This window comes from Lynx rufus, unplaced genomic scaffold (assembly GCF_022079265.1).
Source record: "Lynx rufus isolate CCGP_SWC_20201006 ecotype Redwood Valley unplaced genomic scaffold, mLynRuf1.p SCAF_7, whole genome shotgun sequence".
NCBI classification, from domain to species: Eukaryota; Metazoa; Chordata; class Mammalia; order Carnivora; family Felidae; genus Lynx; species Lynx rufus.
This window is the reverse complement of record NW_025814889.1, coordinates 76,351,922-76,371,293: the sequence shown is the minus strand read 5'-3', so window position 1 is coordinate 76,371,293 and position 19,372 is coordinate 76,351,922. Positions and strand designations below refer to the sequence as shown.

Below are 19,372 nucleotides of genomic sequence, written 5' to 3'. Positions count from 1 at the left end.
AGAAAAGACACAAACGAAGTGAGGCCTACGATTGCCTCAACTTACTGCCATGAAAGAGTTTCCAGGCTGCAGTGCAAGGAGGAGAAATCCTAATCCTGAATTGAGAGGACAGAGCTAAGAACTTGGGGAGGCCAAGGTGGTTAGAATTCTAAGGGCAGAATACTAGAGAGGAAAGAGCTACACAAAGATGAGAAAATTGTACAGAGATCTGCAGGGGATTCTGAATGCAGCGGTGTGAGGAAACTACCTGAGACAGGAAAAAGAACCACTGGAAAGGAATACACAGAACAAGCCTCAGACCTCACCCAGCCCACAAATAGTTCATGTTCACACCAGCCAGAATAGGGCACCAGGTAGAACACTTGGAAGGGTACTCCCTCAGTAATGAGGCAAAATTAGCTCTCAGGGCTATTCTAGTTCCACCTAACAAAGCTTAAAAACAAGCCTCAAACTGTTACCAAATAGTCCCAGAACAAATCATAAGAGTACTTAAATAAAACACAAAAACTATCTAGCAATCGACAAAGCAAAATTCACAATGTCTGGCACCCAATGAAAAATTACTAGGCATACAAAGAGGCAGACAAACACGATCCATAATGAAAAATCAACTAACAGAAACAGATGCAGAAATGTCATAGATGTAGAGTCAAGTAAATAAAGACCTCAAAACAGCTGATACAATCAGATACCGTAAGTTCAAGAAGGCAGAGAAAAGCATAAACATGTTAAGGAGAGACATGGTCGATACTTTAAAAAACCCAGCTGAACCTCTAGAGGTGAAAAAAGACAATGTCTGAGATGACAATTTCACTGGATAGGATTAACAGCAGATTAGAAACTGTTAAAAAAAAAGATTAATGAATTTGACAACAGCAACTTCAGAAACTATCCAAAATGATGGGGCGCCTGGGTGGCGCAGTCGGTTAAGCGTCCGACTTCAGCCAGGTCACGATCTCGCGGTCCGTGAGTTCGAGCCCCGCGTCGGGCTCTGGGCTGATGGCTCAGAGCCTGGAGCCTGTTTCCGATTCTGTGTCTCCCTCTCTCTCTGCCCCTCGCCCGTTCATGCTCTGTCTCTCTCTGTCCCAAAAATAAATAAACGTTGAAAAAAAAATTTTTTTTTAAAAAAAGAAACTATCCAAAATGAAGTAAAGTATTTGAATAGGTACCAGTGTTTCAAAACTCTCTAAATGACAGGGTTTGGACTATAATTCACCATGCAGCCATTACAAAATTAATAAAATTCTCTGTGTAGTAGTTCAAAACATTGTATGTGGATAAGCCAACTTTATAGGTAAAGATGAAATATATTTACCACCCAACATATTCTAATCCGTTTCCAAAAGTTCTACCAACCTTTCTATATTCACCAATGTCAAAGTTATATATACAATTTATAGGTGAAATCATAGATCTAAGAAGTTTAATGTGCCAAGATATAGATTTCCAATTTTTTATTTAAATTCTTCCTCATCGTAACTTGATTTCTTTCCAAATCTAAAAAGCTTTCAAGCTTGTGCTTTTCTTTTTGCTTGACTGAGTATTTTTGATGTGCTTTCTGCACCAAGCTGAGGGTCATGTTAGATTTAAAAGGAAAGCTTCACTAATTAAATTTAGCTCATGTGGAATAAATAATTCAATAAAGAGCTACAGGTTACAAGTGTCTTTTACATTTCTGTTTTGTACATTTAGTGGAGTGGACCACGATGCTTTAGATGTATGACACTCAGAGGGGCTATCATCTCTACCTGTTTAATTACTGGCTGATTATTTAAATGATGAGTATAGTGAAAAAAAAAAGCAAATAACTACCACCAGTCGATACTGCACACTTACTTAAGAGGAAACGATCTTGTTTAAAGCTACAGTCTGACAGATATTAGTAAGCGCATGAAGTTGTGAAGAGAAATGAAAAGATTTCTTTAAAACGTCATGTCAGAGTTGGCAGAGCTTTTTACTATTAAATCAACCAGGAGATAAAAATGAAGGAAACAGTACAAAAATGTTGTAGTAAAGCAAATAAAAGAAACAAGTTACTGTTAGTAGAAAAGTCGTTCTGGCCAGTAGAGTTTGACTTTCATTCACTAAAAGGATCCCTGTCATTGTAACAAGACTGTACAGCATCTAAAATACTCTCAGACTCCAACTGTGTACAGGGAGTTAGGGAAGGGTAGTTGCTGCCTCAAAAACAGAAAAAGTATTACCTGCTAACCTCTGAGATCTTATCTGAGGAACAAGGAGAAAATTTGCCCTCTCTAGCCAAAAGCACAATTTTTTTTTTGTTTTCTCTCAAAGGTAGCCTTCTGATTTACCTAGCTTTTTGTTGGTGGAAGAGAGTGGAAAATCTTCCATCCCCAGATTTGAAAACTGAGGTGCTGTGGTAGGTCTTGAGAGAGATTTCGCAGCATTCCTATTTTGTTGAGAATTCTGAGTAGACTGCATAGTCAAAGACTTGGGCTCAAAATCAGAGATGCCATTCTCCAGCATGGACCCTGTCAAAGAAAGGCCAGTATTTTAGAGTAAAAGTTAGGAGGAAATCAATCAAGCAGTCTTAAGTATAAACAAATAAAAAAGGTAAAAATGTTTCAGGTAAAACTATGCCTCTGAAAGGTTATGAACAAAAACAACTGACAAAATAGAACAAAGAGCAGAATCAGTTGGACGAGACTATCAGGAGCATCTGGCTCAGCCCTAAACTTCATCCTGAATGAAAAGGATGAGTCTGGGTTAACCCATCTCAAGATAAGCTAGCTTGTTCCCTGTACCTTGGTAGCTCTGGGCACAAGGAAGCACTAATTTCTTATAACTTCTGTAAGTTATATTGAGGAAAAAAGAGTTTTACACTGTTCCAGGGAAGGAAGAGTTTTATTATTAATCTATTTATTTATTAAGTTTTTAAAAAAAGTTATCTCTACACCCAACGTGGGGATCGAACTCACAATATTCAAATCAGGAGTTGCATGCTCCACCAACGGAGCCAGCCAGGTACCCCAAGAGTTTTAAAAGCTTTAGGGAAAGCACAAAGAGTTAGGATATCAAAGAAGAGCTAGCTCAGGACAAAAAAAAAAAAAAAAAAAAAAAAAGGAAGCCACTGACTATCTTTGGTTTATTTGAGGTTATAGCGTAGGTGCTATATTTTTCTCTAAGTCTTTTTGTGTGTGCAAGCTAATCAATAAAAGAACATCTGAGAAGTACAGAACAACTTTTAAATTGTCATTACATAATAACTCTAGCAGCAACAGAGCAAGTGGAAATGGATTAACAACCAAGTAATTAAAAAGCCAATTTTAAAAGACATATTCCCAGTATCTTCCCAACATTCATCAAAATGGTTAATAAAACAAAAAATGTGCAAGATATTTGAATTGACAACATTAATCTTAATTCTTTACTAGAAAACAAATGTGGGACAATAAAAACCAACAGTCTACTTCTCATGAAAGCCATGAGATTACAGTTACTATTATATATTCCTCACTGTGTTGGGCCCTAAAATAGTAACATCAACATCAATTCATCATCATCATTGTCCTTAATAATAAGCAATTTAAAAAGTCTTAAGGTCACCTTCTATAATCTCTAACTACTGAGGGATTATTATGTTAAAAGATTTCCACAAGACTGACTTAAACTAAAATTAAAATATAAGACAATGGAATAACAACTATATTTGTTAGGCCTTTGGTAACTACAGTTGACCCTTGAACAATGTGGGGGTTAAGGGCACTGACCCCCTCCCTTGCAGTTGAAAATCTGTATATAACTTTGACTCTTCCAAAACTTAAGCCTACTGTTGATCAGAAGCTTTACCAATAACATACAGTCAATAAACATGTTTTGTATTTTATAGGTATTATATCCAATATTCTTACAATAAAGTAAGCTAGAGAAAAGAAAATGTTATTAAGAAAACCATTGGGAAAAAAAAATCATTAGGAAGAGAAAATATATTTGCAGTACTGTATTATATTTTTTCGGGGAAAAAAATCCACAAATAAGTGGACCTGCATAGTCCACACTGCGTTGTTCAAGAATCAACTGTACAAAATTTGACTCTTTCATATAAAAGGCAACAAAAACTAAAAAATAAAAGACTAACTAAATTCAATTTATTGATTGCTTTTTCAACCAGGAAGTCCCTATATTTTTCAACAGAAAACAACTTTTCAAAGACCTGTTAATAAACTCACCTGTTCTATCCAGCACATCTGGTGTAGTAGACTCAGGATCTTCCAATTCTCTGGCATCTATTGAAAGTGTCTCCATACCTTCACTGAGTGAGTCCACAGACTCAGTATCATTGATGGCACCGTTGACATGGTAACCATTAATACCACCTTTCTCTGAAGAAGGCACAGTCTGTTCCTCTTGAATGGAAACCGATTTACTGGAATCTGGGATACTGTTACTTGCTTCTGCTGTAGGCTTTGGTTTGCTTTTCTTCTTTTTGTTCTAATGGTTATTCAAGATTTGAAAAAAAAGAAAAGAAAAAGAAGACCCCACAACCCAGAGAAGTAACTCTAGCTACCCAAAGGCAATCAATGTTATTAATTTCTCGTATGCCCTCCCCAAAATTGAACACATTCTTGTATATTTTGAACTACTGACTAAAATAAGTATGTAAAATACTTTGGATAAACTCAAACACATAAATATAAAAAATGTATGCATGGAAAAACCCACCAAATCAAAAGATAAATTACAAAATGTGAAATACGTCCAACTTATATACAAAAAGTTAAATTTATACAGAGCTCTAACAAAAAACAAACAAAACAACAGCCCAATAGAAAAAAATGGTGTAGGATACAAACACATGGAATGAAGTGCAACCTCAGTCTAATAAGAGACATAAATTAAAACTGCACTGCAGAGGATTCTGGGACAATGACAGAGGAGGAAGCACTAGTAATCTGTCTCACTAGACAATAATTACACTGGCAGAATCTGTGTAATGTAACTATTTTGGAACTCTGGAGTCTACTGAAGACTTAAAATTTGCAGGTGAAGACCTGGACAGTAAATCGTGGTTAATCTCAGTCAGTATCAGCTCCTCTCATAGAAGCAGTTACCTTAGGGTGCGGGCAGCTGTGCACCTGTTCTTGGAGCAGCTCGCACACATTGTGGGAGCCAGGGCAGACAAAAAGGACCCTGTCCTCCAAATTTTGGGGATCTGCACTCTGATCCCTGCTGCTTTTTTTGATCACAGGAGTGTAGACAAAGAGTCAGGCATCCATTGTTATTGCACCTTCTCCCATTGTTGTAAGCCCTGCCAGCTTTGGCTGAGTGACTTCCAGGGAAATAAAAAGAGCAGTGCCCCCAGAAAGCAAACAATAATAAAAAAAATAGCAAATCCTGAGGAAGGGGCAGAATCTGATTTCCAAAGTTATCACATTATTAGATTCAAATGTCCAGTTTTTCAACATAAAATCACAACTACAAAAAACAAGTATGATCTACTTAAAGGGAAAAAATCAACAGTAACTGCCTTTGGTAACCAGAAGGGAGGTGGATAGGGGGATGGGTTAAGTAGGTGATGAAGATTAAAGAGTGCACTGGATGATATACGGAAGTGTTGAATCACTATATTGTACATCTGAAACTAATATTATGCTGTATGTTAACTGGAATTAAAAACAAAACAAAACAACTGTCTTAAAGATACTCAAAAAATTAAAAGAAGATCTGGACAAAGCCAAGAAAACAAAGTATGAACAAAATGTAAATGTCAATAAAGAGATAGAAAACCTAAAAGAAATTAGTTAAGAGGGGTGCCTAGGTGGCTCAGTTGGTTAAGTGTCCGACTTCGGCTCAGGTTATAACCTCAGGGTTTGTGAGTTAGAGCTGAGAGCCTGCAGCCTGCTTTAGATTCTGTGTCACCCTCTCTCTCTGAATGCCCCCCCGCCCCCCACCGCCCTGTTTGCACTCTCTCTCAAAAAATACACTAAAAAATCCATAAGGGGCGCCTGGGTGGCTCCGTAGGTTGAGCATCCGACTTCAGCTCAGGTCATGATCTCGTGGTTCATGAGTTCAAGCTCCACATCGGGCTCTGTGCTCACAGCTTGGAGCCTGGAGCCTGCTTCAGATTCTGTGTCTCCCTCTCTTTCTGCCCCTCCCCTGCTCACACTGTCTCTGTTTCTCTCAAAAATAAATAAGTGTTCAAAACAAAAACAAACAAGTGATTTCACTTATAAAAAAACATTAAAAAATAAGAAATTAATTAGGAAATACTGGAGCTAAAAAATAGAATAACTGAAATTTTAAAATTCACTAGAAAGATTCAAAGGCAGATTTCAGCAGCAGAAGAAAAAAAAATCTGTGAACTTGAAGATTGGAGAATGCAAATTGTAAAGTCTGAGGAAGAGGAAAGGAAAAAAAAAACTGAAGAAAAGTGAATAGAATCTAAGGGACCTGTGGGACACCAAAAAGTAGACCAATATACACATCATGAAAGTCTAAAAAGAAGATAAAGGGACAGAAATAATATCTGACGATATCTAAAAAAGAAATAATGGCTGAAAACTTCCCAAATTTAATGAAAAACATGAATATAAACACCCAAGAAGCCTAATTAACTCTAAGTAAGATGAACTCAAGGAGATTCACACTGAGACACATTATAATCAAACTTTCAAAAGACAGAATCTCGAAAGCAGCAAGAGAGAAGTCACTCATCACATACAAGGAATCTTCAATAAAATCATCAGATTTCATCAGATTTCTCATCAGAAACATGAAGGCCAGAAGGCAGTACGTGGATATACTCAAAGCGCTGAAATAGAAAAGTATGGTCAACCAAGAATCCTATAACTGGCAAGACTATCCTTCAAAAGTGAAGGAGAGGGGTGCCTGGGTGCCTCAGTTGGTTAAGTGTCTCACTCTTGATTTTGGCTCTGGTCATGATCTCACAGTCTGTGAGACTGAGCCCCGCATGTCAGACTTCGTGCTGGTCATGGAGCCTGCTTGAGATTCTCTGTCCCTCTCCCTTTAACCCTCCCTGCTCATGTACTCTTTCACTTTCTCTCAAAAAATTAAAAAAAAAAACTTTTTTTAAGTAAAGGAGAAATTAAGATATTCCTAGATATATAAAAGCTGAGGAAGTTCATGACCACCAGATCTGCCCTATAAGAAATGTTCAAAGGAGTCCTGCAACATAAAATGAAAGGACACTAGTCAGTAATTTTAAGCCATATGAAAAAATAAAAATCTCAGTAAAGGTAAGTACATGAGCAATTATAAAGGCCAGCATTATTATAATGGCTTGTAACTATATATTTGGTTTTGTGCATAATTTAAGAGACTAATATGTTAAAAAAAAAAAACTATTAATCTAAAATCTACTTTGGTTTGTAACTCCAGATCTTATTTGTACATAATTTAAGAGACTAATGCATTTAAAATTTTTTTAATGTTTTATTTTTGAGAGAGAGAGAGACGGAGCTCGAGAGGGGAAGGGCCAGAGAGAGAGGGAGATACAGAATCTGAAGCAGGCTCTAGGCTCCGAGCTGTCAGTACAGAGCCCAAGGCGGGGCTTGAACCCAGGAACTGCGAGATCATGACCTGAGCCAAAGTCGGACGCTCAACTGACTGAGCCACCCAGGTGCCCCATGAGACTAATGCATTTAAAAGAATTATTAGTTTGGGGCACCTGGGTGACTCAGTTGGTTAAGCATCAGACTTCAACTCAGGTCATGATCTTGAGGTTCATGAGTTCAAACCCTGCATCCGGCTCACAGCAGTCAGTGAAGAGCCCACTTTGGATCCTCTGTCTCCCTCTCTTTCTGCCCCTCCCCCACTATTACTCTCTCTGTCTCTCAAAAATAAACATTAAGAAAATAAAAATAATAAAAAAATATAAGTAAATAAAAATAAAAGAATTATTAGTTTATGCTTTGGGGAACACAATGTATTAAGATATAATTCTGTGACATCAACAACCAAAAGAAGTGGGGATGGAACTGTAAAGGAACAGAGTTTTTGTATGTTATTGAATATAAACTGGTATAATTTCAAATTAGTGTTAAAACTTTAGGATATTAAATGTAATCTCCATAGTAACCACAATGAAAATAGCTATAAAATATACACAAAAGGAAATGAGAAAAGAACTCAAACATTTCAGTATAAATAACAGATTAAACTCAAAAGAAGACAGTAATGCAAAAAATGAGGGATAGAAAAAAAGTTAAAAACAAATGGAAAACAAATAGCACAATGACAGAAGTCCTTCCTTATCAGTAATTACTTTAAAGGTAAATTGATAAAACTCTACAATCAAAAGACAGAGATTGACAAAATGGATAAATACACATAATCCAACTATATGCTGTTTACAAGAGACTCACTTTAGATTCAAAGACACAAATAGACTGAAAGTGGAAGGATGGAAAAATGTATTCCATGCAAATAGTAACCAAAAGAGAGCTGGGGCTATTAATATAGCCTTTAGACTTTAAATAAAGCCTATCGACTTTAAATTAAAAAAGGTTATAAGAGACAAAGAAACACATTATATATTAATAAAAGGCTTAATACAAGAAGATATAACAATTATAAACATGTGTACACCTAATGACAGACTATCAAAATACGTGAAGCAAAACCCAGCAGAATTAAAGGGAAAAACGGTTGTACAATAATACTTGGAGACTTCAATATCCTACTCACAACAATGGACAGAACAACCAGACAGAAGATAAGTAAAGAAACAGAGAATTTAAACAACATGACAGGGGTGCCTGGGTGGCTCAGTCGGTTAAGCGTCCAACTTCGGCTCAGGTCACGATCTCGCGGTCTGTGGGTTCGAGCCCCACGTCGGGCTCTGTGCTGACAGCTCAGAGCCTGGAGCCTGTTTCAGATTCTATGTCTCCCTCTTCCTCTGACCCTCCCCTGTTCATGCTCTCTCTCTCTGTCTCAAAAATAAATAAATGTTAAAAAAAATTAAAAAAAAAAACCAACAACATGAGAGACCAACTAGATCTAACAGACATAAACAGAACACTCTACCCAACAAGAGCAGCACAGCACGTATGCTCTTCTTGAATGTACATGGTACATTTTTCAGGATAGACCATACATAAGGATACAAATGAAGTTTCAACAGATATTTTAAAAAGATATGTATCATACAAAGTGTCTTCTCCGACCAAAATGGGATAAAGTGAGACATCAACAAAAGGACAATTGGAAAATTCATATTATGGAAATCAGCACATTTTTAAAATTTATGTCTCTTTAAAAAATGTTTATTTTTAGAGAAAGAGAGAGAGAGAGAAAGGAGAGAGGGAGAGACAGAATGTGAATGGAGGAAGGACAGAGAAAAGGGAAAGAGAGAATTCCAAGCAGACTCCACAGTGTCAGCACAGAGCCTGATGAGGGGCTTGAACTCACAAACCATGAGATCATGACCTGAGCTGAAACCAAGAGTCGGATGCTTCACTGACTGAGACACCCAGGCGCTCCTGGAAATTAGCACATTTTTAAAGAACAAATGGATCAAAGAAGAAATAACAAGGGGAATTAGAAAATACTTAGAGATGAATGAAAATGAAAATATCACATACCAAAACTCAAAGAGTACAGCAAAAGTGATGCTAAAGGGGAAACTGCTAACTGTAAATGCTGACATTAGAAAGTATTTATATATATTATATATATATATATATAATATATATATATATATATATATATCTTACATATAATCTCAAATTAGCAACTTAACTTTGCAGTTAAGGAACTAGAAAAGAACAAACTAAAACCCAAAGCTAGTAGAAGGAAGGAAATAATAAAGATCAGAGCAGAGATAAATGAAATAAAGAACAGAAAAGCAATAGAGAAAAATCAATGAAACCAAAAGCTGAATCTCTGAAAAGATGAACACAACTGACAAACCTTTAGTTAGAAAGGCTAAGAAAAAAAAAAGAGAGAAGACCCAAATTACTAAAATCAAAAATGAAAGTGGCGATATTACTATAGATTCTACAAAAATAAAAAGGATTACAAGAGAACACTTTGAATAACTGCATGCCAACAAAGAAACACAAAACCTACCAAAACTAAATCATGAAGAAATGTAGAAAATATGAACAGACCTATAACTAGTAAAGAGACTGAATCAGTCATCGAAAATCTCCCAACAGGGGCACCTGGTGGCTTAGTCAGTTAAGCATCCAACTTCGGCTTAGGTCATGATCTCATGGTTCACAAGTTCGAGCCCTGCACTGGGCTCTGCACTGACAGAGTGAGGCCTGCTTGGGATTCTCTCTCTCTGCTCCTCCCCCACTCACGCTTTCTCTCTCTCAAAATAAATAAACTTAAAAAAAAATCTCCCAACAAAGAAAAGCCCTGGATGCTATGGCTTCACTGGTGAGTTCCACCAAACACAGAAGAACTAATAACAATTTTCAAAAATTTCCAAAAATTGATGTACTATAGTATCATTTTTCATTTTGGACTAGCAAAGGTCAAAAAGAGTTGACAGGGTTGAGAATATGGAGAAACAAACATTCTCCTATACTACTTTGTGGGAATGCAAAGTGGTACTCTCTATGGTCATCTGGTATGGTAGTATTTATCAAAATTACAAATGCACATATCCTTTGATCCAGCAATTCCACTTCTAGGAATTTATCCTAGGCAATACTGACACATGTACAAAATTATATATAAGGTTATTCACTGAAATACTGTTAATAGTAACAAAACATTGGCAATGACCCAAATGTTGATCAATAAAGGACTGGTTAAATAAATTATGGTGCATCCAAGCAGCAGAATGACTATACATCCTTAAAAAGAACAAGACAATTCTTTATATGTTGACATGGAATACACTCTAAAATATATTACACGAAAAAAAGAGCAGGCAAAGAGAAGAATATATATTCATGTTTGCTTATATATACATAAAATATCCCAGATAATACATAAGAAATTGGCAATACTGTTTACCTCTGGGGTGGGAAGCCAAATGGCTGGGGAATAGGGAAGGGATAAAGATGTTTCAGTGTATTATCTTTTATAGCTTTGAATTTTGAGCCACATGAATATATTACCTATGAAAATAGAAAAATTAAACAAAAACTCCTTTGCCTTTTACCTTGACAAACAACAGCTCTAGTAGCAATCTTAATTCTATTTGTAAGACTAGGGGCCCCTGGGTGCCTGAGTCAGTTGAGCGTCCGACTTCAGCTTGGGTCATGGTCTCACAGTCTGTGAGTTCGAGCCCCATGTTGGGCTCTGTGCTAACAGCTTAGAGCCTGGAGCCTGCTTCGGATCCTGTGCCTCCCTCTCTCTCTGCCCCTCCCCTGCTCATGCTCTGTCTCTCTCTGTCTCAGAAGTGAATAAAAACATTAAAAAAAAAAAAAAAAACTAGACTGACATTACTGAATCAATTTTTCCCCAATCCCTTCTATCCCCTCAAACATTTTCGATGGCCCTAACAGGAGCACTGCGGGTATTCTAGATATAATTGTCTCCTCCCCACAGCTTTCATTTCTTTCTCTTAACTACTTTCCTCCATGTGAACTAAGTTTTCACATCACTGCTCCGCATATATGATAACTATCTTAGTAACTGCTCATGGTCACATCCTATTGACTTAATCCCAACAGTTAACCAGACTGGATTTGGGCATTTGGGATGGTCAAACTGAAGCCATTTTTCTTTCTTTAAATTTTAAGAAATTTATTTGTCTCCAACATATGCTTTTCCAGCTTCAAGTATATCTTATATTACTAATAACTTATTATCCTGGGGCAATAAATTAATACACTGCTGTTCTTCATAGCACACATAGCTATTTATATTGGGTGAAAAAAATGAGAAGAAGTTAAGCAAATACTCAAAATTACAGGTATGGAGAGTGCTTCAGGGGAATCAGTAGAAGTACTAGGTTCCACTTGGAAAACATTTCAAGAGTCATTAGGGCCAAACCTGGTTTGGTCAAGACCTAACAGAACTCCTAATGAAGTGATTTAGAGTCATCAAGAAAGGATTCCAGAACTGCAGCACTAACTGAATACAGGAAAAGAGCATCCCAAAGAGACTATTATTCCCAGAGATACCTGATTAAAATCTGTACTTTAAGCATTTTCTAAAGGAGCTAGATGTATTTATTTATCTTTAAATACTTATTTATGTATTTTGAGAGAGAGAAAGAGAGAAGGAGGGAGAGGGAGAGAGAGAATCCCAAGCAGGTATCGTGCTGTCAGTGCAGAGCCCGATGCGGGGCTCAATCTCATAAACCGTGATATCTTGACCTGAGTCAAAACCGAAAGCCAGACGCTTAATGGAATGAGCCACCCAGGTGCCCCTAAAGGAGCTACATTTACAGTAAAGAGCTGTGGGGAGCATTTTGAGATGAGCCAGCATCCTTTAGGGAAAGCATTCTAGTTGTTTTTTTTTTTTTTTATTTTGTTTTCAATGTTTATTTATTTTGAGAGAGAGAGAGACAGACAGACAGACAGAGACAGAGCATGAGTGAGGTAGGGACAGAGAGAGAGGGAGACACAGAATCCGAAACAGGCTCAGGCTCCGAGCTGTCTGCACAGAGCCTGATGCGGGCTCGAATCCATGAGCCATGAGATCATGATATGAGCCAAAGTCAGACTTTAATCGACTGAGCCACCCAGGCACCCCAAAAGCATTCTAGTTTTAAGTGGATAAGGAGCAGGGAATGAGCATGTTAGATATTGTATCAGGTACTTATATTTGCTGAGTATTATTTTCCTATTTTAGAGATGAACAAACCACGGCATACAAAAGTTAACAATACTCCAATGTTACAAAGCCAGTTAAGTAGTAGAACAGGATATAAATCCAGTTTTGATTAACTCCACAGCCCAAGTGACTTCTACCTCCCTAAACTGAAACATAAGCCCCCTCTGCATAGCTAATAGTACAAAGCCCCTTTTAAGGCTTTAAGTCAAAGCTCATTAATATCAGAGACTATATAACACAGTTGTCTGACCTAAAAATCTTAAGCTATTTTAACTGATGTACAATATGAATGATACTGAAAACCCCTGGACTAGATCACTTTCTTTAGAGGAGCTCTGCTATCCTCGACATGCTCTCATTTCATCCGTAATATTACCTCAGCAACTACACCCTGGCAAAGTCATTCTGTTTCCTGCCTTAAGTCACACGGAAGAGACTGTGTGGTACTCTATGTACACAGCTGTGTTTTAATGTCACAGAAGACTTTTTTTAACCACATGAAGTGAAGTGGCATATGTAAATCTTTTCTATGTAAATCTTTTCTTTCAATTATGTTTGCAGGGCCTAAAATTTACAAAAAATTTTTTTAATATTTATTTTTGAGAGAGAGAGAGAGAGAGAGAACGCACACGCATGGGCAGGGGAGGGTCAGAGAGAGAGGGAGACATAGAATCTGAGTTGTCAGCACAGAGCCTGACGTGGGGCTCAAACTCACGAGCCATGAGATCGTGATCTGAGCTGAAGTCGGAAGCTTAACTGACTGAGCCACCCAGGCACCCCAGGGCCTAAATTTTTTAATGATAAAAATGCCAATACCATGCTTGTAAATTTAATTCATTTTTACCTTTTTCTTGCCTGTTACTGTCCATTCTTTGAGTACTTCACTGGCGCTACCTGTAAAAGAAACCAACTACAGATTTTCTCTCCTACCACATCCATGGTCAACAAGGTAATTAGTGTCCCTGCATTTTGTAATTGCTGGAGAATTTCCAAAGTTCCTAATAGGAAAGGTTAAGGTTCAAGTCTAAGTGCTAATATGATGAGATAATCCTATCATATTTACCTTTTGGAATATCTGTCCATTTAGACCCCCCCCCCTTCTCCATGTAATTTCCTTTGTAAGTTCTTCTAAGAAGAGAGAAACGCAGCCTGACCATTTGGAAGATTCTTTTATTTATAAAACTTAGACAGTATACAAAGATAACTGGTTTTAGCCCAAATATGCTATCCTCTCCCCTCTGGAAGATCAAATACCATTTGGCTATGTTGCTTGAGAGAGAGCTATACACTATTCTAGACCCAAATACTAACATTATAAAGAAAACAGATGATGATAAAGAAAAACCTTACAGTATTTGGGTCTGTTTATTCTACACTGACAAATTCAGGACAATAGAAACAGGGAGACCTAATCTGACGTTGATATTTAACGAAGCAACAGCTTCAAGCAAAGTTTTTCTCAAAACAAATTATGTGGAAAGAAGTTTATAAAGCACTCCTCAACTCTATAAACTGAAGCCTTGGCTAACCCCACCAATCTTCCATATGTCAGACAAGGAAACTCAAACCCTTACATTTGAATCACTTGCAGGAACCACACTAAATGGCATAGCAGCCTGGAAGAGAATGTGGAGTCCTTGAATTTGACATCTGTTGCTGGGCTGCTGGATCACTGCTTTGTCACTAAGAGGTTCTTAAATTCTTATTCAACCCAATTCCAATCAAGTACCTTATACCACTAGCCATACTATTTGTTCTTAAAACCAACAGAGAACATTTTGAGTAAAATGATGGCATTTTCTCAGCTTGTCTTTTATTCTAAGATATCACATAGCTTATGAATGATACTTCTAGGGCTGAAAGAGGTATCTTTAAGAGATATCTTTAAAAAAAATGGCATGGTACATTATGTTATCCTGGGGTTTGCTATATCATCTATAAAACATCAGATTGCTGAACGAATGTTAATAGAAGTTTGAAGCAACGTCTATTTGAACAAATACAAACTTATTAAAAAACGGAGTTAGGATTACCTTCCATGAACGCTTGTACTGTTTTGTCCACACAATTATCAAAGTGCTGCAAAACCAGGATGATTTCATTGTTGCTCTTATTGGGAACTATTGCACGCACTGCATTTATCTGGAAAAGATGACAGGGTTATTTAATTCTAACATCAGTTCGTCAATTGGCAACTGATGCCTATTATAGAAAATAACAGAAAAAGTGATGTTTCATGTTTAACAGTATGTATCACTCTTTAGTGACAGTGAGAGTACATACAACCATCTCACTGAAAATGATTAACAGATGAACGATAAGAGCACACAGAAAATTAATTTCAAAACTTAGAAAAGCAGAACATTTCTAGAAATAGAAGGTATGTGCCAGATTTTATTTCAAGAAAGGGTGGTTTATTTAGGTATCAGGTATTAATTTAGCATCAACATTTCCTCATCTCAGCAAACTGTGGAGAAAGGTAAATAGTTTAACGAGCCACCAACAGTAACAACTTAGATTTTTCAGTAGCATTTTTCAAAAACTTTTTTTTAATAATTCAGAATTTATTTTTTTAATGTCTTTATTTATTTTTGAGACAGAGAAGAAGCGCAAGCAGGGGAGGGGCAGAGAGAGAGACAGACAGACAGACAGATACAGAATCCAAAGTAGGCTCCAGGCTCTGCGCTGTCAGCACAGAGTCCGACACGGGGCTCGAACTCACAAACTGCGAGATCATGACCTGAGCCAAAGCCGACATTTAACCAACTAAGCCACCCAGGCACCCCTCAAAAACATTTTTACTTCATATCATTTAATTATATAATAACACTATAAGGATAATTTATTATAAAACTGTTTCAGGCATACAAAACATAATGGACATTCACTACATGATAATCAGCTTAATAAAATAAAATAGATGGCAACTGAGGCCCCCATGAAGTCCCTCATAAATCCCATCTCCCTCCTCTTCACAGAGATTTTCTGCCTTGAATTTGGTTTTATTCTGATACATGTTTTCGCACTTTTATGATGTATGTATATATCATAGGTAATATATACTATTGTTTGCCTTACATAAATATTATCATACAATACATGTGTATATGCAATTCGCTTTTTTCATATAACATTGTTTTTTTAGATTTTTGTGTGTGTTGATAAATGCATATTTTATTTATTTGAACCGTTACACAGCATTTCCATTGTATGAATATAGCCAATTTATTCATTCTGTTGATGGGCACTTACATTGTTTCCAATATTTGGCTGTTATGAAAAATGCTGGAATGAATATTCCTATGCTAATTTGCTGCTGATTCTTCAGTGCCTAAAACAATGTTTATCATATTGTAAGCAATTAAAAAAAAGAAAAAAAATCATATCTTCTTGGAACAATGAGAGAAGGTCTCTATTGTGTAAAACCACTAGAATTCCTGAATATCAGAGCATCTACAAATTCATGACATAATGCCAAAATGTTCTTTAAAACAGATATGCCGGGGTGTCTGGGTGACTCAATCACTTAACCGTCCAACTCTTGGTTTCAGCTCAGGTCACGATCTCATGGTTTGTGAGTCTGAGCCCCACACTGGGCTCTGCGTGGACACACGGAGCCTGCTTGGGATTCCCTCCCTCCCTCTCTCCCTCCTCTCTGTCTCTCTCTCTCCCTCCCTCTTCCTCTCTCTCTCTCAAAATAAACAAATAAACTAAAAAAGAAATAGATATGCCAATTTTGTCAGACTTATTCCTGAGGATTTTTTTTTAAATTCAAGTATAATTAACATACACTGTTATATTAGTTTCAGGTATAGAACATAATGATTCGATGATTCTATACATTTCTAATGCTTATCAAGATAAGCGTACTCTTAATCCCCTTTATCTATTTCATCCATTCTCCTCCCACCCATCTCCACTCTGGGAGATTGGAGATAAAAAATATACCATTTACAACTGCTATTCTGTTTTCCTTTTGGTATATCAATTTAATACCCAGCAATTAAATGAATTAAAAGAATTTGATGAATTATTATAATTTCTAACTTTCTTAGCTTGTGTATGTAGATAGAAAATAATAGTATGGTCTACAAATAACAACCATTTTTTTCTTTCTTTCCAATCCTTCTAATTTTCATTTCTTGTCTCACTGCAAAATGTGAAATTGGCTATTTCTCCAAGAAGACCTGGCTCTTTTTGGTAGGCAGCAGTAGTTAGAAACCAGTATCTAAGAGCTAGGTATGTTTATTGTTACTGGGGAGTCATTATTTCTAGATTTTTTTCAGTGGATAGAGTTAGGAGATTTCATTTTTTACAACTTGAATTCAAAATAATACTTTCAATTCAAACATAACATTAAAAGGCTTTTTCTTATATAATTTTAAACATATCTCTCTTCTCTGTATGCTGTTTCAGGTCCTAAAAACATTAAATTATTTACTAATTTGCTTTATTCTATAATATTGAAAAATAATATTAATAAACTACAATATAATGTTCATAATGATAAAACACACAATTTAAGCTTTATTTTCAATCCTTTTGTATATTTTTAAAAGTCTGTTTATTTTTGAGAGAGAGCACAAGCAGGGGAGGGGCAGAGAAAGGAGACAGAATTCCAAGCAGGCTCTGTGCACGTGTTGTCAGTGCACAGCCCAACCCCAAGCTCAAACTAGTGAACTGTGATATCGTGACCTAAGCCAAAATCGAGTCAGATGCTTAACTCACTGAGCCACGCAGACGTCCCTCTTTGTTTTTTGAAATATCCCTCTTAAACATGCATAGTAAGAATATTGTGTTCAGAAGTCAGTGGGAAGATTTGTTCTAGTTCACCCTTTCCCTAAAGGTGAAATATTTTTAGGATCTCAATTTCATGTAAGATCTTAGCTCCAATTCCTAACCTAGGACAAGCCTTGGGGCCCTGAGTGGTAAAACCCATTTGTTACTGACACTGGCAAAATGTTTCACAGTTACCTAGCTCAGGCTTAACACGCTGGTTTTTAATGCCCTCTATATTTTTGGCCCCCAGGGATTTCCTTAACTTTTTTGTGTTGGGCTATGCATTTTTTAAATTTGTATTTGTTTATGTATGTATGTATGTATGTATGTATGTATGTATTTATGTTTTAATTTATTTTTGAAAGACAGAGCATGAGCAGAGTAGGGGCAGAGAGAGAGGGAGACATAGAATCTGAAGCAGGCTCCAGGCTCTGAGCTGTCAGCACAGAACCCAATGTGGGGCTCAAAACCATGAACCGCAAGATCATGACCTGAGCTGAAGTTGGATGCTTAACCAACTAAGCCACCCAGGTGCCCCCATGCTATGCATTTTTAAATCATGTATGTTACTTTTCATTCTGTATTTCTAGGTATTTTATAACAGGAATGTTTTCAGGTTCTTCAGTCAACCATATTGCTTGAAAAGGAAGTACTTTTATATATGAAGAGAAGTAAAGTATCTTGTCTAAGTAATAAGCAGAGACTGTATTACAACCTAAGTCTTTTTAGTACACTTGCTTTCATATCATTCTACCCTTTTTTTTTTTGTTTGTTTCAGGCTTACTGAACAATGATAAGGTTTAAAACCATAGAAATGGGAAGGTATATAAAGTGTAATCCAAAGAGGGCTAATTTGTAATACACATTTTTTTTTTAATTTTTTTTTTTCAACGTTTATTTATTTTTGGGACAGAGAGAGACAGAGCATGAACGGGGGAGGGGCAGAGAGAGAGGGAGACACAGAATCGGAAACAGGCTCCAGGCTCTGAGCCATCAGCCCAGAGCCTGACACGGGGCTCGAACTCACGGACCGCGAGATCGTGACCTGGCTGAAGTCGGACGCTTAACCGACTGCGCCACCCAGGCGCCCCTGTAATGTACATTTTTGAGATGAGCAAAATACTTAGTACTGATGACTATAAAATGAACTGTAGGCAAAACTTAGATACAATGATAAGGTAAGATTCTGATAACCTAAAATATGAAAGTGTTTATATTATTCAACCAATACAGTATATCTATGACTCTATAATCAACAATATACTTTTCTTAATAAGACAGAGAAAGCAATAAAGCTTTTATCTTATGTTTTTCTCAATAAAACTCATTAAGGGCTATATTACTAAAAACACTTGGTTTTCTTCCATAGGAATATTACTTGGAAGAGCTATTTATCTTCTTGCACTAAACTCTCCTGGAGTTAAGAATCCTCTCCAAATCAGGGGCACCTGGGTGGCTCAGTTGGTTAAGTTTCTGACTTTGGCCCAGGTCATGATCTCAACAGTTCGTGAGCTTGAGCCCTGTGTACTGACAGCATGGAGATCTGAAGCCTGCTTCGGATTCTGTGTCTTCCTCCCTCTCTGCCCTTCTCCTGCTCATTCTCTCTCTCTCTCTGTCTCTCTCTCTCTCTGTCTCTCTCTCTCTCTCTCTCACACACATACACACACACACACACACACACACACAAACATTAAAAAAAAATTAAAAAAAAAATCCTCTCCAAATGAAAGATTCTATTCAAGTTGTTCCTTGAAGAATGTTGCCAAATAAGATACACACTTAGCCGTAAGTATTATTTGTTATAATATTAACTAATATTTGTGATATTAGTTATGCAAAGAAAATATTTCACTTTCTAAATGAGTTTGTGTAG

General features: G+C 36.8%; 1 protein-coding gene across 1 annotated transcript in view; it reads right to left on the bottom strand.

The window, feature by feature from the left end:
• The window catches only part of SPATS2 (spermatogenesis associated serine rich 2), a 78,000-nt gene that overhangs the window by 23,749 nt on the left and 34,879 nt on the right, over positions 1 to 19,372 (bottom strand). The window contains exons 3-6 of the mRNA XM_047066352.1: positions 14,754 to 14,862; positions 13,565 to 13,614; positions 4,191 to 4,452; positions 2,313 to 2,492 (exon numbers count right to left, since the gene is read on the bottom strand). Coding sequence (XP_046922308.1) covers positions 2,313 to 2,492; positions 4,191 to 4,452; positions 13,565 to 13,614; positions 14,754 to 14,862 — 601 coding nt within the window. The remainder of the gene's footprint in view (positions 1 to 2,312; positions 2,493 to 4,190; positions 4,453 to 13,564; positions 13,615 to 14,753; positions 14,863 to 19,372) is intronic.